Source organism: Capra hircus, chromosome 19, assembly GCF_001704415.2.
Source record: "Capra hircus breed San Clemente chromosome 19, ASM170441v1, whole genome shotgun sequence".
Taxonomy (NCBI): domain Eukaryota; kingdom Metazoa; phylum Chordata; class Mammalia; order Artiodactyla; family Bovidae; genus Capra; species Capra hircus.
In genome coordinates this window covers 45,900,595-45,926,244 of record NC_030826.1, presented here as the reverse complement: position 1 = coordinate 45,926,244, position 25,650 = coordinate 45,900,595, and the positions used below count along the sequence as shown (strand labels likewise).

The window sequence follows — 25,650 nt, the reverse complement described above, 5'->3', positions numbered from 1 at the left end:
ATTTGAGGATCCCTTGGTATCCCCAGGGCTCCTAGTGGCCCTCTTTCTGCTTGTCACCCGGTCAGACCTAAGGTAGAGAGTGAGCCTTGGAAGGAAATGAAGCTCCTCCTGATCACAGCTCCTCAGACTGCAGACGCTTCCAAAACTCTCTGCTCACGGTCTGACCCTCCTGTTTCTAGCTCCGTGGGCTAGCCCATGTCCCCCAGATCCCAGATTATCACACACACTCACAAAAACCCAACTCAACGAATTAATTGGCTTTAAAAAACAACTCAGAGGCTGGTTGGGACCTTGGCCCAGCCTTGCTGAAGCTGTTTATTTATGGGGAGGACTGGGGGCCCTGGAAGTCCCCAGGGCTGCCGTGCAGTGGGAAGTCCAGCACTCCAGCTCCAGCTCAGTCACTCTGGGCCTCTTGGTAACTCACCTGGGCTAAGGCCCTGGGCCAGGCACCTGAAAGAGAGCGTGAGATGGAAAGGGTTCTACTTCCCCTCCACACCCCAGCTCCTGATGACGACCCCAACCCCACCAGCCGGCACCAAGGCCAAAGGGACTCAGGGAAGCGGGTGAAGAGGATCAGGGTCAAGGGCATAGGCCCGGGACATTCTCTTCCACCTGAAACCTGGCTTCTCATGGCCAGAAGCCTACAGAGGAAGCCCCACCTGAGCGATTCATCTGGCCTTGAGAGACCCCGGAAGAGGCAGGAGGATGTGACTGGTGGGTCAAGATTGGGTGCAAAGACCAAGAAGGTGAGGGGCAGGGCAGGAAGAGATGAAGGGGAGGCCACAGGAGCACTCAGAATGCAGGGGCAACGGGTGGGGCCCGACTGCTCTGTCTCCCGCAGTGTCCTCGAAGCGGGTCAAACCGGAAGAGAAGGGCTCTAGGGCACATGGTGTGGCTCTGGGCACCCCGCGGGAGGTGGGCTGCACTCACCCGGGAGGGGTCTGCTTCACCCAGACATGATGTGCTTGACAAAGGCTGGGAAAGAAGACGGAAAACAGCCACATCACATGGCCCCTCTCGGCCCCTTAAACCCCTCCTCCCTGGTTTATGCCACCCGACCGCAAACCTTCGCACCACCCTTTCTTCAGACTCTGATTCCTTTTCCTGTTTGGGGTTGATGGGGAGAAGATGGAAGAAAGGAAAGGAACCAACCGCTGCTCTGTGTGCACTCTCTGTGCTGACAGCAGACATGGATAACATGAGCTACATTATCTCTGCCAGTCCCTGCAACCCCGGGAAAGGGGCCAGCATCACCCTGTTGCTCAGATGAGAAAACCAATGTCAAGAGAAGGTAAGCGACTTGCTGAAGGTCACCCAGCTGGTACATCACAGCTATCTCCAACATCCATGCTCCTGCCATTACACAGTGATGTTCACTCCCAGGAGGGAAAAGAACAATATCCGCTGGGAGCTCACCAAAGACCACGGGGTACACATATCCTCTCACTCCTGCATCTGTTCTGTCCTGCAGCCTCTCCTGGCCTGAGTTGTACCCACCCCGCCCCATCCCTGGCTGCCCGAGGAAGTGCGAAATGAGCTGTACCTTCGTAATTGATGCAGCCATTGGCATCCTCCTGACCTGCTAACAGCTGCTCCACTTCAGCCTCACTCATCTTCTCTCCTGGGGTGGGAGACAGTGGGCACTTAATGACAGATGGGCAAAGGAGGACCAGCCAAACCCAAACACCCCCTTGAGTCTGATGGCCCAGGACTTCCTGGATCAAGGAATTGGTCAAACCAAACTTCCCCCAAGGCTCTGAAAGGTAGAGTCAAGGTCTTAAGACCCTTCCTAGCCCCCAAGGTCTCTCCCTCTGCCTACAGCCACCAGTGGGTGAGCAGACCAAGGCCCTAGCAACAGAGGCAAAGACAAGGACAGGGGCCCTGGGTCCCACCTCTCAGGCCTCACCCCTGCTCTGCCAGCCTGCTTGCCTCTCCTTCCAACCCTGCTGAGCAAACCCAGTTGGGGACGATGGTACCTACAGAACCCAGGGAGACGGGCTTGGACCAGAACATGAGACTCAGGATGCAGGGAGCCCCACATCACCCCAACATAAACCACTCAGACGCTTCTCATCCTCTGTTCCTCTCCCCTGGGCTCCGCCCCTGCCTGGCTGGCATACAAACCCAGGGTGGCAAGGACGTGGCGAAGCTCAGCGCCCATGACCGTGCCGTTGCTCTCCTTGTCGAACACACGCAGCCCCTCCACGAAGTCCTCGTAGGTGCCCTGCTCCTTGTTTCGGGAGATGTGCTGGAGGATGGGCAGGAAGGTCTCAAAGTCCAGCATCTTGGAATTCATCTCTTCCGCCGGGGACCGGTAAGGAAAGGAATTCGACGTGAGCTCGAGGGGAGCAGAGGCTCAGGAGGGGTCTCATGCGGCTCTGCCAGGGTAGCCCAAGCTCAGCTGCCGTCACTTCTGGGTGGGGCCCCCAGTCAGGAATCCTGGAGGGCACGAAGCCCCGGGAGCCCGGCAAGAGCTGGCTCTGGGCACTCTTCTCAGTGAAAGGACCCAGGACCTGTGACTCCACCCTGACCTCTGAACTCCAGTCAGCCAGTGGGGCAGGGAGGTGAGCAGCCCCAAGTTCTCACATTCACAAGTTAGACTTCGGACACGTGACAGACTCCCAGTCTCAAGGGTAAACTGACAAGACTGCAAAAAGAAAACTTGGCACAACCCCAAATTTGGGTCCCCTCACTAGTCCCCACCGCCCGGAGCAAGTCTGAATCAATAATGACTAGCACCTTTCTCCCACACTGTGGTGTGTTAAAAGTTTTAACTTACTTTTGTGTTTTTGACAAACTATAAACTGCAAAAAGAAATTGGCAAAAGACAATTTCTGTTATTAAACTACAGATTGCAATAATTATTTAAAGAATTCCTACTGAACAGTAGGAAAAAGATGAGAAACCTGGAATAAAAACTCTTGAATATTTACCAAAGTTTAAAAAAAAAAAACACTTTACTTTCATAGAGGTAAAACCATTTTTAAGTATCCCAAGGCTGGCATTGCTTTCTTTTGTAACCCAGAAACCTCCCACAATGGAAAGACTCAAATATCTTTTGCCCTCTGAGAAGCTCTACTGACACGGGCAGGCTCCTGGTCCTCTGGTCCTTTCTGACCCACATCCTTCACTCTTGCTGGTGTCTTCCCCAGCAAGAGTAGGAAGGGAAGGACCCAGAACCAAGGAAGAGGGCAGGAAGGCCCCAATATAGGGCCCAAGAAATCTCTAGAAATGATCCACCCTGGCTAAGGGCTCCTGCCCAGGTCTGCCCAGCCCCAGCCCCTCAGAAGGACTCATGTGTTAGGGCAGCTGTTAGCCTAACTGCCACAGTGACAGACGACATTCACAAATGGGACCCTTTGCACCACTTTCTAAACCCTCATTCACCAAAACCTATCTAATGCAAACCAGTGAAACAGGCATCATCATAGAGCTGAGCCTGAGTCTGCTCTAATTTATATTAAATGAATAATTGGCAATCTCAGGGCTGTATTATCAGAAACACATTATCTGTGATACAACTCATGGTGGTCACAGGACATCTCAATGCTGTAACACCTCACCCACAATTTCTGGTGGAGGCGGGGGCAGTGGTCAGTTCCCAGTTTCCCTCCCAGCCCCCCTGCCCCATGTCCCAGGCGCCCTGAAGCAGTAGAAAGTCGGGCCTGCTCCCCAGGAGCTCCCACTCTCACAGAGAAAAGGAGAACAAGCCCAGGTCACACTCTTTTGAGGACTGACCAAGGGCCAGATGTTTCTGGGTAATTCTAGCAATGGGAGGCAGGTAACCTGGGGAGAGCAGGTTGGTCTTGAAGGGAGAGAACCCCAGGGGTGGAGAGGGGAGGCTGACCTTCCGGCTTGGGCTTGCCTAGGACACGCAGCACCTCGGCATTGGTGGGGTTCTGGCCCAGAGCTCGCAGCACGTCCCCACACTGCCCATAGGCGATCTTCAACTCTCCAGTCGGGGTCCGGTCAAACAACGAAAAGGCCTCTTTGAACTCTGCAGAGAAAAGACCAACTGCAGCCCCCTGTGGCCAAGCGAAGGCAGTGACTAGGGGCTGATCAGTTTCTACCCTCGTTGAAGAGCAGGTCAATGGAGTTCATAAAATATTTCTCTACAGCCAGCATGCCAGCCCCTCCCTAGAACCCATGCCCACCCCATCTCTGACAACTGAAGCAGTGTCCTGGAGCCCCCATGACCTGTTCCAGCATCGGGCCTGGGATCTCTTCCAGCAACCACCTGTCACATCATTTGAGGTCTCCCCTGCCTCTATCCTTCCCATCCACTCATCTTTCCCTCTGCAGGTGAGGTGCCTGACAGTGAAAAAAAGCAGGGAAGTAAAAAGAGCACTGGCTCAGGAGTCAGGACTCCTGGGTTCTCCTCCTGGCTCTGCCAACCAATGTAGAATAAGCTGGGCTGGGTCCAAGTTTCCTTAAGCAAACGCACCAAGAGTCATACCTCACCTGACCCTCCCAGTTGAGTGCCAAAGGAGGGGGCAGTGTGTGGAGCCACTTTGCAGAGTGATAAGACCCGTTCAGAAGTCAGCCAATAACAGTAATGCCTGTCCCAGGCTGAAAGGGAGCTAGCTCTCAGGTTGGACAAGGTGACAAGGTTGGATAGCCAGCCCACCCCAGCTCTGCCACTGACCCACAGGTGGCCTCGGGCAAACTCCCAACTTCCGTGGGCCCTCTGTCTCTCAGCTCTAAGGGGGAATGACTGTGCATCTGTTGGGGCTGCGGGGGGATGACAAAACCCCCTAAGCATGGTGTCTAGCACGTGGTAAGTGACTTAGCTAACAGTGTATGTGTGTGTGCACGCACGCGTGTGGGGTCAATCACATTCAACTCTTTGCAACCCCATGGACTGTCGCCCAACAGTCTCCTCTGTCCTTGGAATTTCCCAGTCAAGAATACTGGAGTGGGCTGCCATGCCCTTCTCCAGGATCTTCCCAATCCAGGGATCAAACCCACGTCTCTTGCATTTCCTGCATTGAATCTGCACTCCTAACTCATTTAGAAGAACAAGGGCAAACTTAAAGACGCAGTCTCCACATAAAAGAATGATATTTAACAGGAAGATTGAACAAGAATAAAAACGATGACCTATGGTTCGAGCACTTATCATGGGCCAGCGTCCGAGTTGATAACTTTGCATGAATTACCCACTCTGTATTTACAAAAACTTTATACTATAGGTATTACTATCCTCATTTATAGGCCACTGTGGATGTGACTTCCAGCCAACTATCAAGGAAAACAAGTGAGGAGAGAGGAGGAGGAAGAAGTGGCCTGTTGTCCCAGTGAATGTCCCTGACTGCTGGGAAGGCTGGCGCACACATAAAAACCTGACCCTGAAGTCTAGGATTGCAACTGGGGGAAAACTAGCCCAGTGATCTCAAGGTATATGAGAGATGACACTCGTGGACTCTGAAGAAACTTTTTCTCAAAGTTCTATAGCAGCGAGCTGCCTGCTAGAGCAATGAGCAATGCTGATGATCCCTTTCCAAAGGGTTATGGAAATCTGGAGAGGGACCAGAGAAGGAAGTCAGGAGTTAGAAACTAGCTCCTAGAAGAAAAAAAAAAAAAAACATAAAAGAATTTGGGGCTATACCACCCAGAGATTACAAAGCTAAGAAAGGATTTGATGACTATCCTCAAATAGATGGAGGTTATCTAGAGAATGCTGAAAAGAATCACAGAATTTCTGAAATGAAGAGAATCGAATACCTTCACTTTGCAGAAGAGAAAACTCAGGTTTAAAGAAGTGACTTGCCCTGAGTCTCACGGCCACCAGTGGCAGATTAAGGGCTAATAGCCAAGTCTCCTGGTTCCAAAGCATGTTCTTCCAGCAAAACAGAAGATAATCATCTTCAGCTTCACCAAGGAGCAAAGGAAGAGATGGGAGCAGAATCAAAACAGAAACAATTCGAATCCAACGTAAGGAACAATGCCTTCAAAGTCAGAGGAATGAAAGCCTGGAATCAGCCAAGTCCCAGCCCTGAAAATCTTCATGGAGAAAACAGGCAGACAGCTGTCCCAGTTGGCTTTGACCAGAATTCTCACTTGGGAAATGAAAATTTTTATCATTGATTTTCTAGCCTTCCTGTGCTCCACTGTGTTTGTATATACAATGAGTATAAATTTAACTTGTTGTTATTGTTTAGTCGGTAAGTCATTTCTGACTCTTTTGCAACCCCATGGACTGTAGCCTGCCAGACTCCTCTGTTCATGGGATTTCCCAGGCAAGAATACTGGAGTGGGATGCCATTTCCATTTCCAGGGGATCTTCCTGACCCAGGGATCAAACCTGCATCTCCTACATTGGCAGGCAGATTCTTTACCACTGAGCCACCTGGGAAGTCCATATATGTAACTAAAATGCATTAAAATTAATTTTAAGAATTTCACAGCACTCCAGATTATTGACAGAAAGTGAGTGTCAACAGGATAATACAAAAATGGAGTCAGATTTAGTTCACTATATTCAAAATGCATCGGCCATCATCACTCCCCTTTTGTGAGTAACTGGCTTTTTGGGAAGGGAAACTTGACAATAACTATTACAATTTTAAATGCACATAGACTTGACACCTTCCTGGTGGTCCTGTGGTTAAGAATCCGCCTTGCAATGCAGGACGCCAGTTCCATTCCTGGTCAGAAAACTAAGATCCCGTATGTGTGTGCTTCGTCACTCAGTCGTGTCCGACTCTGCGACCTTGTGAACTGTAGCCCACCAGGCTTCCCTGTCCACGGGATTCTCCAGGTAAGAATACTGGAGTGAGTTGCCATTTCCTTCTCCAGAGGAATCTTCCCGACCCAGGGATCAAACCAGTGTCTCTTCTGTCTCTCGCGTTGGCAGGTGAATTCTTTACCACTAGCGCCACCTGGGAAGCCCCAAGACCCCATATGCCGAGGAGCAGCTGAGCCCACTCTCCGCAACTAGAGAGTCTGCGAGCTGTCATATAAGCTCCTGCATCACACGGTGAAGACTGTGCACGCCCCAGAGACCCGAGGCAGCCTGATTAATTAATTTTTAAGAATAAAAAAAATAAGATGCACATATCCTTTGACTCATTGCTAGGAAAGTCTCCTGGGGAAAGCATAATGATTTTTTCCCCCAGCTGGGGATAATCCAAAGGTCTAGCAATATGAGCTAATTGGATTAAAAACTACATCAACGTGTGAGAATCTATACAATGGTTTAACAGAATGATGTAGAACTGTTTTTGTGTTAAATATTAGAAAACATATTTAAACAGATTATTAAATAATATATACTGTGTTATATATCGTTGAACCCAAATGTCTATTAAATGAAAGATGCAGGACAGTGTATGTACCATAGGACTCAATCTGTGTAAACTTTACACATACATACATACTTACTTACTGGTATAACATGATGTATTTTTATCAAAGGATATGTAGACCTGTTAACAATGATTGTTTTGGAGAGAGCAGGTCAGCATGAAAGGAAAGCAAGGGGAAAATATTTTTATTTTAATTACTTATTTTTAAGTAGTATACTAATTTTTATCACGTGCTTGTGTTAGTTTAATTTTTCAAATATAGCCAGTGCTTAAAATCACAGGGTTCGATTGGGTGACCTTTCAAGGTCGTTCCAGTTCATATGATTTTCTATCCAAGAGTGATTTGATGGGGGAAACAGAGGGATAAATTGCAATGAGGGTGAAGCTCTAAAGTAGATATCACATGATGAAACATTTCATTCTCAAGACACCAGAATCCTACAAAAGAAGGGCTGAGGGGCTTGTCTAGAAGCTACACTTAATAATATTTATATAACATTGAGAAAACAAATTGTCTTCATCAAAGATAGAGAAGAGTTGATGGAGACCACAGGTGGACTAGGGACCCCCAAGACACTGCTGGCCCTGCCACCATTAGGGGGTTGAGCGTCTTGGCAGACTTCACGATGTGGAGGGAGAGAGCTGGTAGCCTAAGGAGGGCTTTTCAATAACAGGAACAGAAATGATGGCTTTTAAATATCTTGGATTTTAGGGTCGAGAAAAGAAAAAGCTTTTTTTTTTTTTTTTTTTTTTTTGCTGTGCATCTGTTACGTTCCAGGCCGTCTGGCAGAGCTGTTCAGAACGCAAGTCTGGAATCAGATTGCCTTAGTTGGAATCCTGGCTCCACCACCAAATATCTGTGTGAGGCTGTGCAGACCACCCAACCTCTTTGTGCCTCGGTTTTATCACCTCTAAAGTGGGGTGGTGATAGTCCCTACCTCATGCTGCTGCTAAGTCACTTCAGTCGTGTCTGACTCTGTGCAACCCCATAGACGGCAGCCTACCAGGCTCCGCCGCCCCTGGGATTCTCCAGGCAAGAACACTGGAGTGGGTTGCCATATCCTTCTCCAATGCACGAAAGTGAAAAGTGAAAGTGAAGTCACTCAGATGTATCCAACTCTTAGCGACCCCATGGAGTGCAGCCTACCAGGCTCCTCCGTCCATGGGATTTTCCAGGCAAGAGTACTGGAGTGGGGTGCCATTGCCTTCTCCCCCTACCTCATAGGGTTGTGGTAAGAATGAAATAAATTAATCCATGTAAAGTGCTTAAGTAATAACAGTCAAAAAAGAGCAAACCCATACTTACTGTTTCGTTTTCGTTTGCTTGTGGTGGCGGTGTTTTTTGGATTGTTTTTTCAGCTGTACTGGGGATCTCGGTTCCCTGACAAGGGATTGAACCCTGACAGTGAAAGCCCAGAATGCTAACCATGAGGCCACCAGGGAATTCCCTATACTTGCTATTTTGCATAACTGTTCTCCAGTCGTGCCTTTGTGTACCCTGACTCAAATACAGGTTTGCCCTGATGATGGTGATGGAATGACGGTGATGGTGATGGGTGGTGACGATGGTGATGCTCGTGACGATGATGATGGTGGTGATGGTGACGACAGTGACAGTGATGATTACTATCATGGTGATCATGACAACCCCTTCCCCAGGAGGCGCAACAACAGAGAGGGTGCGGTGGGGGTGTTGGAGTTATTAGTACTCACCTTCGATCTGGTCAGCAGTGAAGTCTATCTGTGGAGAGAAACAGAGGAATGAGGGCTGGGACTGTTAACGGCTTCCAGTGAGAAGCAGAAACGGCTTCCGGGGATGCTGGGTCACCCGCCGTAGACCCAGATGAGGAGGGAAGGAGATTGTGGGCTGAGAGTCAAACACTGGCCTCCTGACGACCCAGCCACAGCTGACAGCCTATCAAATACTGCAGCCTCCAAAGCTCTCTAAACACCACTTGTGAAGTGATGGCTCCAAGTGAGAGGGAAAGAGACGTGCTTGGAATAACTCCGGATCCCACACGACTCCCTATTATAATTCCTTTGGGTCAAATGTAAATTCCATCCTAGCAGCTGTAAATGGTTTCTCCCCTTTCTACTTGACACTGATTTTCAGTCTGCCTCCTTCAAGGAAGCCTTCCCTCACCCCCTTCCGCTCCAGCCCCTCCTTCAGCACACATCCCTCCCAGGCTCCCTGCAGGGAAGCCTAGTGTGGGCGAGCCCTGGATGCTTCCTGTTCTCCAGTCATGCCTTGATGTGTACCGTGGCTCCTTAAAACCAGGGTCCCCCCTGGGCAGGGGATTTGAAAGGAAAAACCTGACAGAGTAGGTACTCAAAAACTATTTGTTGCAAGAAGGAGTAAATTTTGGATTTTCCTCCCCTAAATTCAAATCTGAGTATAAGAGAAGCAGGTGGGAAGCTCTGAAGATGAATGAGAATGAGCAAGCATGAGTCATCGTTTTAATTTAGCATCTTGCATGTTACTTCATGGTCTTTATCCACCACCACCCCCTCAAATCCGCTCTCCACGGGTGGCGGAAACCAATCCTGGGGCATCTTCTTCTTCTTCCTACTTCTGGTTCTGCTGCTCTGTGCCCATCCGAAGCCGACCTCACTAATGAGAACCCCTGAAGGTGCCCAGAATGAGCTAGCAGAGCAGGGAAAGGGTTACACTGTGTTGGGAAAGGAACTGGCTGTGCCCAGGATGGACTTTGCCAGCGGTGTAGGTGACGCTGGCCAGAAAGCTAAAGAAACCCCCTAAATGGGGCAAAGGATGCCTTGAAATGAACTCTCTGAGGAACGGTGCCACTTGCCTTCCTTTGCAATGCTTTAAGTCCCAGGAGTAAGCATGTAAGAGATGTTAATATACAAACATAACATCAGAATATATAGTCATAACCACACACATTGGACTTAAGTTTACTTTTGCTTTATCTTGTTTTTAAACTTTTTCTACTTTATTGAGGTATAATTGACAAAACTGTAAGAGATTGAAAGTGTACACTGTGATGATTTAACATATGTAGACATCGTGAAAGAATTCCTCCCACGTGTTAACTGATAATGTGTTACCTCATTTATTTATTGTCTATTTTATTTTTGTGAGAACACTTAGGTTCTACTCTATTGTGCTGTGCTAAGTCACTTCAGTCATGTCTGACTCTTTGTGACTCCATGAACCCGCCAGACTCCTCTGTCTATGAGATTTTCCAGGCAAGAACACTGGAGTGGATTGCCTTTCCCTGGGATCTTCCCGACCCAGGGATCAAACCAGTGTCTCTCATGTCGCCTGCGTTGGCAGGTAGGTTCTTTACCACTAGTGCTACCTGAGAAGCCCTCTACTCTGTTAGCAAATTTCAATTATACAATACAGTATTACTGATTGTAGTCACCATGTTTTTCATTAGATCCTCAGACTGGCCCCTGGCAACAGCTTTTCTACTCTCTGTTTCTACAGTTTGACTTTTTATTTTTATTTAAATTCCACAGGCATGTGCTACCACGCAGTATTTGTTTCTCTGGTTTATTTCATTTATACTTTTTCTCTGTCTTTGAGCAAAGAACCTTCTAAGCAAAGGAACTGGGTAAGTATAAGAGGGGAAATGACCCTCATGAAAGATACCTAATTTTGTTTCCACTTTAAGGCAACTTCAACAACTCCTAGAACTGGAAGACCCAGACATGGAGAAGACAATTGCAACCAGAGGCAAGAAACTGGGGAAGGTGGGTGATGGAGGGGAAGTGATAGGCCAAGGAGAAGGCACTCCATTGATACCAGCAGGCGGCTCTTGTCCAGACTAGGTTGACCCACCGGAATAGTACATTATCAGAAATACAGGTTTCCTGAAGGGGGAGATAGCTTTTCTTGCTAGGCTCTGCTCACAGAGGGAGTGGTGTATGACCTAGAAAAGCTTCAGGCACTTTCAAGGTCTTTTCCTTTGCCTCAGTTTCCCCAGAGTGTCCCATAACCAAGTCCAGGGGTGGGGCAACTGCCTCCATCTCTTGGCCAAGCCAGTTCTGCTTAACTGGCTTGGAATGACCTTAGGTTAACCCTATGGTTCTGGGCACGGTGGCAGGTCCCCCAGGGCTGTGGGCACTAAGAAGAACCCTGGGAGAGCCAAGAAGGGTCATCCAGTTAGAGTTCTGGGGGCTAGTTTCCTGGCCTCTTTGTCATAGAACCAGGCCCTGAGCTATAATTTTGATCTGATTCCTCACCAACCCCCCAGCTCTGCCCTGAGGCTGAGATCCCCAAGGGCCCACCATTCCCAACCAGTTATTAATAGCTTTTCATACCAGTAGCCACTTGACCTCTTACATTCTGGCGCTGCTGCTTAAAACTGCTTGAGTCTCCAGGGGGCTCTAATTCCCTCCTTCCTTGGCTCATCCCCTCCCAGTTCCATTCCTTAAGCAGCTGGGCCAGATAGCTGAGAGGCTTAAAATGACTGAATCAGCAGGCAGGGTCTACACCAGCTCCAAGGAGAGGAGCCTTCCAGTGTGAAGGGAGCAGGGCCGGGCAGAGGGAACAGGGCTGGGGCAGCCGAGGAAGCCTGGCCCAGCCCCCACACCTGCTGAGACAGAGGGTCTCAGACTGGGATGGGCCAGACCACTGCATACTCCACGCAGGAGCCCAGGGTAAGGGCACAGATGAGGAGGAAAGAAACTATAGACAGGCTGAGGGTCGAACACCAGTCTCCTGACCACTGGGCCACAACTGACGGCCTGTCAAGCGATGCAACCTCCAAAACTCTCAACACCTCTTGTGAAATGAGGGTTCCAAGTGAGGCAGAAAGAGAAACACTGAATGATTCCAGAACGCACACGCAGGAGGGGTCCACCTGAGTAGGGAAAAGGAGAGGCAAGCTGGCTCTTCTCACCATACCTAGGGTCTCCTTGCCCCCGCCACCCATCCACTGCAAGGGCCTTTGCAAGTGAAGCCCTTCCCAGACCCCAGCACACAGAGATCATGCTCTCTCGCTATTGACATCACCTACTCTGCAGTTAAACCAGAAGTGATTATTCTGCGTCTTTTCTCTTAAAGATATCACACAGTCTTTTTTCTTCACTCTGGTGCCTGAAATATAGTTTGGGTGGTTGGTTGGCTGTGCCTCCCTGCCATTTCTGACTTTACTGAGCAAATGTGGGATAACAGAGCAGAGCTTCCTCAGCCAGGGCAGAAAGCTGTTCTTGAGGAAAAAGAACAGCTTACCAACCAAAAGAGCACTCCCCAGCACCTTCTCCATCACCCCTGCGACTATGATGGGGGCGCAGACACCTCAGCCCTCACCCCGGTCCAGCCTCCATGAAGCAGATCTCTGAGCTCCAGGGCCAAGAGAACCCTGAATGTCACCCCCACCCCCATCCCAGTGGCTGAGGCTCACTCACCTTTACACTCTTGGGGTCAAAGGCAGGTTCCTTGAGGGGCTCAGGAGGTGGGGCAGGAGACGGGGCTGGGGCTGTGGCTGGCTTGGCCACCTCCTTCTTAGGCTCAGGCTTCTTGGGAGGCATGTTGTCCTGTTGGGCTCTTCCGAGGAGGTGGGACCTAGGAAGGAACCAAGAGATGTGGATCGCCAGGGAGATGAGATGGGAGCCTGGGCCGCCTCCTGCCCCTTTTATCCTGGGCAGGAGCCCCCAGAGAGGGGCTGGGTGAGAGCGAGAGCAACTGCTGCTGACTATAAAAGGAAGAAACACCAGCAGGGCACAGCTGACAACTGTGTATTGTCACCAGGTTTGGGGCTACCAGCCCCCTCCCCCAGCCCTTCCTCCCCGCTACCTCACACTCCCCACGGCCTCCACCGCCAGGACATGAAGGCTGATCCCTTCCTGTCAATTGGTGGACACCCAGAGGGGCCAGGGAAACAGAGCCTCTCAAAAATGCCAGAGTCCAGCCAGAGAGATGAGCTGACTTGAGCAGCTGATAACCCTCACACAAAGCCCAGGGGAGGGTCAGGCTTTTTTTAGCCCCTCCTGAGCAGAGGCAGCCCACTGCACATTCCTTTTAAGCCAAGATCCTTTAAGCCGAGAGCCACTCTGGGGCCTCGGCTCTGCCCTGAGGTTCAACTCCAGCCTGCAGCACCGGAGCAACAGCTGGTCCGGCCAACCCGCACGGTCTCACACCCTCCCAAGACACAGGGTAAAACCCTCCATCTCTCAGAGCTGGCTCCCCAGGAACTCCCGCAGACCTCAGATTCCTGGGTTCACCCCCTACAGCTTCATTCATTCAACAAAAATGGAGCATGTAAATTGTGCCCAGCAGGGCCAGAGTGAGAAGCACACAGTTTGGCTGAAAGTCAATGAGACTAGAGGTCAGAAAACTTGAGTCTCATTTTTACTATACCTGTAACTCACTCTGTGCCCCCTGGGTGGATGTGTGTGTGTGTGTGTGATGCTTACTGTGTATCAGGCAGTTGTAGTTAACTGTCATTCATACAAAATTTCCTTAAATCTTCACTACAATCCTATAAGGTAGATATTATTATTACTCCCATTTTGTACATGAGGAGAATGAGACTAAAACTAGTCAAATCGCAAAGCCATTAAGCTAATGAGCTAAAAACTAGGATTAGGACAAAGGTGTATTTGATTCTAAAGTTTATGCTTGAATGCAGTGCATGAATGCTCAGTTGTGTCCAACTCTTTGCAACCCAGACTGTAGCCCACCAGGCTCCTCTGTCCATGGAATTTCCCAGGCAAGAATATTGAAGTGGGTTGCCATTTCCTACTCCAGGGGATCCTCCTGACCCAGGGATTAAACCAGAGTCTCCTGCATTGGCAGGCTGATTCTTTACCAGTGTGCCACATGGGAAGACTTATGCTTGAATAATTGATACTATAATCCCATAGAGTGGGGGACACGAATGTTTGTGGTTCATCAGAAAGTTCAGGAAGAATACACACCAAACTGTCAACAGGAGACACCCCTGGGGACTCGAAGGGTAAGGGCAGGAGGATGACAGCAATTTTCAGGTGTTCAGTTTTTTCACTTCCTGTATTCATGGAAATTTTTACCAGCATGTACTGTTTTTATTTAAAAAAAAAAAAGTTGAAAGTTAAAAAAAAAAGTTCAGAAAAACAATGATAAAAAAGCTTATCCACTGCACAGAATTGTTTTGAGTTGAATCTTACAGCTCTATAGTTCAGAGGATGAAGAGAAATACAGCTGAGAGAAGCAGAAAAGTCAGAGCCTTCCTAGGTCTGGTTTCCTTTCCTATACAACAAGATTTCTAGAGCACCTAACACCTGGTACTCCAGAGTCCACATCTGCCCATTCTCAGCACAGGCTCCAGGTCCCACATCATCAGAGTCAAAAGGGCTCTTAGAGATCGTCTCATCCCCCCTGGTTTGACGAGGAACCTGAGGCCCAGGAGACTTCAGAGCTACCATGAGACCTTCAGCCGATCACGGGCAGAGCTGGACCAGCTAATCCCAGCCCCCCGTGTCTACACGGTGCTCCTACACTACGTGCCCCTCTTGTGCCCTGTACATGCTCCCTCCATCGGTGAGCAGAGAAGCCTCCGAGGAAGACAGGCAAGGGGCTTCCCAGGTGGACCAGTGGATAAGAATCTGCCTTGCAATGCAGGGGATGTGGGCACTCTCCCTGCTTGGGAACTAAGATCCTATGTGCTGTGGAGCAACTAAGCCCGTGCCACAACTACTGAGCCTGATGCCACAACTAGAGAGGCCCTGTGCCACAACTGAGAGCCCACACAGCCACATAGATAAATACATGTTTTTTTTAAAAAAGAGATACTGAGGCAGGAAAGGGGACCCGGACTCATCCAAGGGATCCTAGAGCAAGACTCGGGCCCAAACCCTAGACCAGTCCTGTCCTGGGCTGGCATGGCAACTCCTTTGCTCTTTTCTCCTCCCCTACCCCTCCTGCCTTCTATCTTCCTTCTGGCTCCTTGTCACCTGCTGGCACCCTTTAGTATTCCCCAGCTGTCCTCTCCCTGACTACCTTCTCCAAAGGTGTTCGGGGCTCAGCTTGTTGGCAATGAGGAAGGAGGGAGGAGGAAGCCCAGTCTCTCCTTCTCTCTCTGACCCTAGTCACATTCCCTTCCTGAACGAGGTGCAGAGAGAGCCACACTGTAGAAAGCTGCAGGCCAGGGACTTCCCTGATGGCGCAGTGGAGGACGGGAGTCTGCCTGCCAATTCAGGAGACACAGGTTCGATCCCTGGTCCGAGAGGACCCCACATGCCTTGGAGCAACACAGCCACACCTACTGAACCTGTGGTCCGCAACAAGAGAAGCCAGAAAGCTCGTTTCACCGCCGCGAGAAACCAGCACACCACAAGAGAATACAGCCCGCTTGTCGCAACTAGAGAAAGCCTGTACAGCAACAAAGACCCAGTGCAACCAAAAACAGATACATAAATAAAAATTATTTTTAAAAAAGAAGGAAAGAAAGCTGCAGGCCAGAAGCTACAAGAGCTGAACGTTACTAGTCCTGACTGCCAGCCACTTCCCCGTCTGGGCCCCAGCTTCCTTATCTCTAAACTGAGAGATAATCAGGAGCTTTCGGTGGTCAAGAGATATGTAAGGCTTCCTTAACTTGCTTCCGGCTGTAAGGGACATACCCCTGCCACATCAGTCAGTATGACTCCTGCGTGTTTATATGCTGGAGGCCCCACAGTCATTTCCTAGGATATAGTTCTATGGTTTAAAAGTTTAAAAATAACCAGTTGAATAGAAGAACAAGTTATTCTAATCATTCTGGGAAGAAGTATGATCGCCAAAAGACAGGCAGCTGGAAGGCTGTCTTCCTTTCTTTTTCTTCTTTCTCCTCTTTTATTTATTCTTAAAAAATTTTTTTTAATTGCTTTCAATTCTAAGGCAAAGCAAAGTGTCCAGCCTGCTTGGGAACAGAGCTCTGAGGTTAGAAAGCTGAGAACGCTGAATTGGGCTGGGGGATCTGGAAACACAGAAAAGGCGTGGGCTTTAGAGGCAGACAAGCGCAAGTCTGAATCCTGATTTTGCCATTTCTAAATCTTGGGCCCAGCACCCTCAGTATCCTCCACAGTAAACATTTTCTTCTCAAGCTGTTGGGAGATTTGTATGAAATAATAGTTAGGCACCACAAACCATCCCTGGCACAGAGGAAACAAGAGTTGTCAACTTCACTGCTTTCTGAGGCAGAGGAAGCTAGGGGTGGGCTCTGGTTTCTCAGGCTTCCCAGAAAGACAGCCAGGAGAGGGGCCCACAGGAGGGAGGGATGACGAAGGTGGCAGTGGTTAACGTGCTTGTAAGGTGTGGGTTCAGGAACGAGAAAGAGGTGGAAGGGAACGGGAGAGGGGAAGGGCAGCCGTTCGGTACCCACGGAGTGAGATATTTGTGGCTCAGAAAGCATGTAGCAGCTCCCTGGGGCCAGGCAGCCTACCTGTCAGCGACATTCAGGTGAGGAACCTACCTGCCTGAAACCCCAGTGGGGAAGGAGATGCTCCTCAAATCAATTTCTGACTCTCTTTAAGCAACCCCAGCTAAAAGCAAAGTGGCCAGCACTTCAGAAGTGACTAGAGGGGCGCTATGGTTTCCCAGGAAGAAACATGCATCAAGAGTTAAGATACCTGACACCTGCCTGGAAAATCCCATGGGTGAAGGAGCCTGGTAGGCTGCAGTCCATGGGGTCGCACAGAGTCGGACACGACTGAAGCGACTTAGCAGCAGCAGCAGCAGCCTTGTCATTACTCAAACTCAGTGATGCCCACAGTTCATGAGACCCCAGGAACTGGATCAGAGGTTCCGCTTTCTTATGGTCCTCCTTCTGCCTCACAGTCACTGACATTGCTTCCAATTTCATCCACACAGAGTACTCTTAAGGCTTAAAGAATCCACCTTCCAGGAAATGGAAGCAATGTGGGTTCGATCCCTGGGTTGGGAGGATCCCCTGGAGGAGGGCATAGCAACCCACTCCAGTATTCTTGCCTGGAGAACCCCATGGACAGAAGAGCCTGGTGGGCTACAGTCCATGGGAGAGTAAGACACCATTGAGCACACACACACTCCTGAGAGTACCCTTCAGGGGGCCTATGGCAGGGTTTTATCCTTCAATATGTATTGACCAATCAAAGCAAAGGAAAGACGAGGTAGCAAGAACCGGCAGCCTGACTACGGCCCCGGGGAGTCATCACATGGTCCCCAGCCAGAGTGGGTCAAGCCACTCACATGCTGCCACCAGAAGGAGGAGATGGAAAACGCAGAACAGTTCACACCAATCAGCTTACACCACATGTCGAATCTGGACAAATGCACAGCCCGGGACCGACTGGGCTGGGCTGACACACACTTACACATCCTCCTCCCTTCGCCTCTGACCACCAGCGTCTGTGTCCTGCCCTGAGAGAGATCAGTTAGAGCCTCCTGCCCGGGATCAAACACTGCTGACAACAGGCCTGGCTGTTTATGCCTTGTTCTTGTCACCACCCCCCTGCCCTCTTCTGACCAGTGTCTCATCAGCTGGACATCATGGGGCAATCCCTGGCCAATACTGCTTTTATCTGTTCCCATAGACGGCACTGGACAAGCCAGGCTCTGCCACAAGGACCCACTCAGGAGTTAGAGTCCTGGGTCAGAGTCCTGATTAATTTGCCAATTAGACAACTAGTTAACTTATCTTATTTATTTGTTTGGCAATATCAGATATTGCGACACATAGGGCCTTCTATCTTTCTTGAAGCCTGTGGGGTATTTTTTTAAGTTGCAACATGCAGGATCTTTAGCTGTGGCATGAGAACTCTCAGTAGTGCGTGTGGGATCTAGTCCCCTGACCAGGGATCAAACCCAAGCCCCTGCATTGGGAGCGCGGAGTCTTAGCCACCGGACCACCAGGGAAGTCCTCTTAGTTAACTTCTTTATATTTCAGTTTTCCCATCTGTAAAATGGGGCTGCTAATATGACCTGTGACTGTGAGGATTAAATGAGTTTATACAGGTGATAATGCTTAGAGCAGTGCCTAGCTCCGAGCAAGTGCTCAAAATCCTTAAACTTGATTGAACCAGTGTGACTGGTGCACCCCCCAAGGTCAACTGTGGAAGAATTATAAACAGGAAATACCAAGAAATGAAGACAATTGTGAGATACTCCTTGGGCGAGGGAGACCCCACTCTGAACTTGTGCGAGTGAGGGGTGGCTCTGGTTTATGGCAGGAGGTGACCAGGCATGGCTGTGGAATGGGAGGAAAAAGAAGAGTGTGTCTGAAGTTTTCATCGCTCTGCTCTGCAATTTCTTAGGACAGTGATGCGACATCACCTTCAGGATTCAAACTGCTAGTTCACACAACAATGTGAATGTGCTTATTGCCGCTGAACTATATGTTAAATACAGTTAAAATAGTATTTTTCAGGACTTCTCTGGTGGTCTAGTGGTTAAGAATCTGCCTTCCAGTGTAGGGGACATGGGTTCAATTCCTGGTCCAAAAATTAAGATTCTACCTGCACTGGGGCAACTATGGAACCCACATGCTCCAAAGCCCTCACATCACAACTAGAGAGAGGCCTGAGAGCCCCAACTAAGACCAATAATTTTTTTTAAAAACAGTATGTTTTATATTATGTGACTTTTACTACAATAAAAACATTTTTTAAAATCAACGCTATTTTATGTTATAATTCTTAAAGTGGGAGATGGGTTCGTGTTTACTAGTTTTATGCTTCATAACTTACATAAACATTACATATATTCTTTTATAAGTATCAAATGCTTCAAAAGCAATATATTTAAAAATAAAAAAGTTATCAATGAACTTTTTGTGCCCTGGAGCATTAAAATCTATCCTTCTACTTAATCACTTGGTGGAAAACTTTCAGGGTGGATGGATAGACAAATGCACTCTTTTGATTGGGCCAGGGAGTGTACACAAATATCAAAATTTATCAAACTGTACAAATTAATGTATGTGCCTATTCTTGCATGTCAATGATTCCCCAACAAAATTCTGTAAAACAAACAAACAAACAAAAAAACACTGATCCCGGTGCTGGTAAGGGTAACATGGGGGCATTGAAGATCCAGTGTGCTTATGAGGAGCCAATAAAAGACAGGAGGGGGAACTGAACTTTGGACAGTTGTTTCCTCTCTGCATCCCCTCAACTCTGCAAGCAAATGAACTGCAATCTAAAAAGCACTTCCTCCTAAGGTTGCTTCTCCCATGGGAGGTGGAGGGCAAAGGGTGATGTCTGACATGAGGAGTTATTTTGTGGAGTTGGGTCTGACTGACTTGGGAGTTTTGATGCCTGGTTCTGTTCTAGAACTCACCCACCCCTGACCCTCGCCCCCTGAGCTAAATGGCACTGGTACACATTGCTGAACAGAGCAACGTATGTACCCATGGGCAAAATAACAAGACAGGTGAAGAGAACATACAACCCACTTGATTACAGATTGTCCTTTAAGTAGAAAGGTGACCAGGACAGACCAAGATTTTAAAAGTAGGTTAATAAACCTGTTAAAGGTGGTTCAAACAGCAAAGGGTCTGCCTGCGATGCAGGAGAGTCGGGGTCTATCCCTCGCTCAGGAAGATCCCCTGGAGAGGGGATGATTTCCTTCTCCAGTATTGCCTGGAGAGTCCTGTGGTCAGAGGAGCCCGGCGGGCTACAGTCCACGGGGTCCCAAAGAGCTGCACGTAACTGATGGACTAACACTTTCACTTTCAAAACGGATAAAGGCAAATATTACCAATATGCCACCAGAATGAGAAAACATAAAGAAGAATCAAACAGAAATATCACATATAGAAAAGTATAATAGTTGAAATAAGGAAAACAACTTTAATAAAATAAGCAATGTTAGGCATAAAAAATGAAGAACTAAAATTGAGCACACAGACTTGAAAACTGGTGGAACGGACATAGCTGGGAAATGTATTAGGGAACTGAAAGAGAATATATCCCAGAAAAAGAAAAGAAAGGCAAAGAAACGGAAAAGCTAAGAAATATGAGGGATAGAAGCAGTAGTGCTTCGTGGTTAGAAGAGCAATCAAGCTAAGTACACATCCGAAAAAAACCTCACATAAGATCATAAGGGACATGAACAGGATATTCACCTTACCATGATTTGTGGTGGCAAGACTTGGAAGCAATCTGGGTCTCCGTCACTGGGAATCCCTGGGTAAGAGGCATAGGCACCATGAAAGGTGTGTAGCAGTTAGAAGCAAAGGATTAGATGCACACTCAAAAGAAACACAGTGATAAGTGAAAAACTAAATGAGATATAAGCCATGATAATACTTCTATAAATTTAAAAATATATGCATATATAAATGGCAACCCACTCCAGTATTCTTGCCTGGAGAATCCCATGGATGGAGGAGCCTGGTAGGCTACAGTCCATGGGGTCGCAATGAGTCGGACACGACTGAGCGACTTCACCATATATATATATATGGACTACCATGTCTAAAATAGATAGCTAGTGGGAAGTGTCTGTGTAGCACAGAGAACTCAGCTCAGTGCTCTGTGGTGATCCCGATGGTTGGGATGGGGTAGGGTGGGTTGGGATGGGAATGAGGCTCAAGAAGAGGTGGATATGTGTATACATATATCTGATTCACTTTGTTGAATAGCAAAAACTAACACAACATTGTAAAGCAATTATACTCCAATTAGAAAAAAGAAGTAGAGAAAATAATTAAAATTGGAAAAAAAATGTGCAGACAATCTTACTGATATCATATTGGTTATGAAGGAGCTAAAATTGAAGCTTCAAAGAAAGAAAATGCTTATTTGCAAATTAGCTAGACAGAGATGAGAATGTATACTAAAATTGAAATTTCTCATGGTGCAAATTAGTGCGAAATTTTCTAACATAAATACGCAGGAGATTTTCATTGTAATCAATAGTATTATGTAAATTGGCTGCAAAAACAACGAGAAAGTTTAAATGTTGGTATGAATACATCTTAGAGTTGCTTTTTAATTTATGTGATATCTCTTTGAATTTCATGTGAATAACACTGATTGACAGGAGAATTGGTAAATTTACTTATCTTGGACATATCTTGGGCTTCCCTGGTGGCTCAGAGGATAAAGTGTCTGCCTACAATGTGGGAGACCCAGGTTTGATCCCTGGATCGGGAAGATCCCCTGGAGAAGGAAATGGCAACCCACTCCAGTATTCTTGCCTGGAGAATCCCATGGATGGAGGAGCCTGGTGGGCTACAGTCCACAGGGTTGCAAAGGGTCGGACATGACTGAGCAACTTCACTTTCATTTCACTTTCAGAGCTGCTTTTCAATTTATGCAATCTCTCTTTGAATTTCATGTGAATAATACTGACTGACAGGAGAGTTGGTGAATTTACTTATCTTGGACATAGTTTTGAAACTGATATAAGCTTTTGCTTCAAAGTTAAATCAATGATAAAATGAAGCAATTTTGTCAATCTGGATGCAGATATTAAAGTGATTTTTTTTTGGTATTTGATTCAGTTACTGGAAAATTTTGAAGCATGCTTGGAACAACTCATGTACATGAATCTACTTTTCAGCTGTGAATTTTATGGTCTAAAAACCGTTCAAGTATTTCTGATGAAAATTTAGCATCCAAATTGAGGTACACTGTAAGAGTAAAACACAGTGGATTTTGAAGACAAAATAGAATATTTTGTAATATATCTCATTAGTAATTTTTATATTGATTACATCTTGAGATAAAATTTTGGGTACACTGGGTGGGATAAAATGCATGAAAGAGTTTAAAATACATACATACTAGAAGAAGAAACTATTATTCAAGAACACACATAAGCAAAAGAAATACACATTAAAAATATCTGATGGTTGCCTAATGCTATAATGCTGAGTGTAGCTTAGATGGAAGGGGTAATGAGATAAGAGGGAATAAATAATCAATTAAACAAGAGAAGCCTTATATGAACCATTGATGAAAGAAGGCTATACGTCAAGGAGAGTGATTAACCCAGTCCTCTGTATAGATTCCTTGCCACCAAGGAAAGAGAAAAGAAGCAATGAGTCACCTGAAGTCTCAGCGACTCTTAAGGCCCAGGGCACCTGAGGCAAAAGCAGAAAACAAGTAGAAAAGCATCTAAAATCAAAATTTCAAGGAGTACTGTAGCACCAGCTTTCAGAGCACTTAAATCGTTTTCTCAAACTTCATTTCCTCGGCTATTTTAGTTCAGATGGAAAATGCTGCATATGCTTGACCTCGCCACTCAATGGTTGAAGCTCATTTCTGTGCTGAGGTCAAGGCAGTGCCGCCTAGTGGCGCATCTGTGAACTGCACTGCGGGAGAAGGACGCCGGGAGGGCCCCTGCAACAGGTGGGTGAGTCAGCCTGAGGACCAAAAGCAGAGCCCAGGACAGCTGGTGTTTGGCAAGGCGACTTACAGAAGAAACGCAGCAGAGGGTAAGTTGGAATTCTCACCAGTCATCGGAACTGTGTTCTCCGAGACATCCTGACAGCTGCAAGGGACTTTAGAGGCCCAGAGGAAAGGGGATGACTTGCCCAAGGTCACACTGTAAATCATGGCAGACGTTGGACAAGAAGCTAGGACACTACTCTATAGCAACGGTAGAAGCTGAAATTGCTGATGGGGGTTCCCTTTAGGAGAGGCCTGCTGCCCTGCCTCCAGGGAGCATGGAAGCAAGAAGGCATCAGTGGAAGAGCTGGCCTGGCACCCAGAGTATGGATGGCTCTAAGTAAGGAGGAAGCGACTCAGACTCCTAACAGGCACTTATTCTCAGCATGTGCTTTCAGTACTAAAGATGATTCTCTTTTCTCAGTTTCCCTTTACACCAGTTTCTTCTTTTACTTCTTGAATTCTGACTTCCTCCCTAGCACTCCATCGACCACTGGTCTGTGGCTAGATCTGTGGTCTTAGATACCTCAAGGCCTTCTCAGCTGTGCTTACAACACTGAAGTAGTCACTGACCCTCTTTTCCTTCATCTCCTTTATCCAGACTACTCTCATTCACTCATTCAGCACTTAATGAGCAACCACAGTAGACAGGTACTTTGACTAAGATGAGTAAGAGGCCATCCCTGACCCCAGGGAGCTCACTGTCTGGTATGGAGGACTGTTGTTACTTGTTGCTAAGTCGTGTCCAAATCTTTGCAACCTCATGGACTGCAGCATGCCAAGCTCCTCTGTCCTCCACTGTCTCCTGGAGTTTGCTCAAATTCATGTCATTGAGTCAGTGATGCTTATCTAACCATCTCATCCTCTGCCACCACCCCCTCCTTTTCTTTTGGTATAGAGAATGCAAATGTATAAATCAATACAGTTTTAATATCATGATAAATAGCCTCACTAAGTTTTATAAGGTGTAACATAACCCCCCAAAAGAAAGCACTTAGAATCCTACCTGAAAAATATCTCAAGTCCCAGTTTCCTTCCTAAATTGTTCAAGCTTCACATTTTCAATTGGCCTTTGGACATTTCTCACCTGAAGCACTTCAAACTCAGTATGTTTTAAACCTCGTAATTACTTTGCCGACTAAGGTCCATCTAGTCAAGGCTATGGTTTTTCCAGTAGTCATGTATGGATGTGAGACTTGTACTGTGAAGAAGGCTGAGCGCCGAAGAATTGATGCTTTTGAACTGTGGTGTTGGAGAAGACTCTTGAGAGTCCCTTGGACTGCAAGGAGATCCAACCAGTCCATTCTGAAGGAGATCAGCCCTGGGATTTCTTTGGAAGAAATGATGCTAAAGCTGAAACTCCAGGACTTTGGTCACCTCATGCGAAGAGTTGACTCATTTGAAAAGATTCTGATGCTGGGAGGGATTGGGGGCAGGAGGAGAAGGGGATGACAGAGGATGAGATGGCTGGATGACATCACTGACTCGATGGACGTGGGTCTGAGTGAACTCCAGGAGTTGGTGATGGACAGGGAGGCCTGGTGTGCTGCGGTTCATGGAGTCACAAAGAGTCGGACACGACTGAGCGACTGAACTGAACTGAATCACGCATCTCCCAAACCACATATTTGTGACACAAAAACAAATAAACAATAATAACAACATCTACTTAAGACGACTATGGTGTATACTCAAGACTGGAATCGATCAAGTCTGTGTTTAAACCATTGCTGTACAATTTATTTAGAGAAAAATGAAAGCCTCCCTAGAACATAGAAAAGGGAGAAACAAAGAATCTATTACTCGGTTGGTGTCCTCTCCAAATGATACAGATATTTTTTGTCCAGCACGTGTGCTCAGTGGTATCTGACTCTTTGAGACCCCATGGACTGTAGCACACCAAGCTCCTCTGTCCATTAAATTCTTCAGGCAAGAACACTGGAGAGGGTTGCCATTTCGTACTTCAGGGGATCTTCCCAATCAAGGGATCGAACCGTGTCTCTTGTGTCTCCTGCATTGGCAGGTGGATGCTTCACCACTGCACCACCTAGCAGTCAGACATATATGCCCCTTCTGAGGAAAAGGAGATAATAGCCAGTAAGATCATCCAATTCACTCTTTTGGTTCAAAGTCTTTACTCATCAAGCTGCCTTCTGGTTAGAATCTTAATGCCCTAAGGAGAAGGAATTAGATAAGAATATTTCTCACTATAAATGAGTAACTCAGAACCATTTCCATTTCCATCAACCACCTAGGATCCTACCATAATAGAAACTGAAAGTTGCCTACACTCTCTAGGAGCCTCTTTGCTGCATTCCCAGCCCCTACTCTCTTCTCCAATTCACATAATCCTCAGCTGTTAACATAATCTTTCTCCAATTCCATTCTCATGAGGTCATTCCCCAGCTCTGTCACCCCTGGCAGCTCTCTTGGTCTATTTTATCAGTCTAAAGTCATCAGCCTGGAACCCAGAGCTTATCAACTGTCCCCAACATTGCGATTTCAACCAAGCTTACATAGCCCTCACTCCAGACAAGTTAATTTGCCTGCCATTTATCACTTTCCCTTTGAGTTTGCAGAGTCCTTGAGCCTTAGACCCTGCAGCACATCTCAGTGCTCACCTCAACCAAGACGCATATTCTGATGAACCTCAACACTTCAGACACTGCCTTGACTTTGAATATTTCAAGAACATGTGGACAAGGCCAGCATATAGAGGGACAAGGCCCTCTATATCCAGAGAAGGGAAAGTGTTAGTTGCTGAGTTGTGTGCAACTCTTTGCAACCCCATGGATGTAGGCTGCCAGGCTTCTCTGTCCATGGAATCCTCCAGGCAAGAATTCTGGAGTGGGTAGCCATTCTCTTCTCTAGGGGATCTTCCCGACCCAGGGATCAAACCCCAGTCTCCTGCATTGCAGGTGGATTCTTTACTGTCTGAGCCACCAGGGAAGCCCAATGTCCAGAGTGGGGGAGTCAAAAAAACATCAAGGGGGACTTCCTTGACTATTCAGTGGTTAAGACTTCACCTTCCAATGCAGGG

General features: G+C 47.5%; 1 protein-coding gene across 1 annotated transcript; it reads right to left on the bottom strand.

Moving 5' to 3' along the window:
• On the bottom strand, positions 284 to 12,899 carry MYL4 (myosin light chain 4). The gene is made up of 7 exons (XM_013972607.2): positions 12,687 to 12,899; positions 9,021 to 9,048; positions 3,848 to 3,997; positions 2,125 to 2,298; positions 1,544 to 1,621; positions 931 to 975; positions 284 to 450 (listed from the first exon to the last, which is right to left on the bottom strand). Exons 1-6 carry the CDS (start codon positions 12,807 to 12,809, stop codon positions 947 to 949), a joined length of 582 nt encoding a protein of 193 aa, XP_013828061.1. The 5' UTR covers positions 12,810 to 12,899; the 3' UTR covers positions 284 to 450; positions 931 to 946.

Excerpts from the sequence above, each read along its gene's own strand:
- MYL4 (XM_013972607.2), bottom strand. The coding sequence starts at position 12,809 with ATGCCTCCCAAGAAGCCTGAGCCTAAGAAGGAGGTGGCCAAGCCAGCC. Across the intron at positions 3,998-9,020 it reads CACTGCTGACCAGATCGAAG|AGTTCAAAGAGGCCTTTTCG; the intron begins GTGAGTACTAAT and ends TTTTCTCTGCAG. Across the intron at positions 976-1,543 it reads TGGCTGCATCAATTACGAAG|CCTTTGTCAAGCACATCATG; the intron begins GTACAGCTCATT and ends CTTCTTTCCCAG.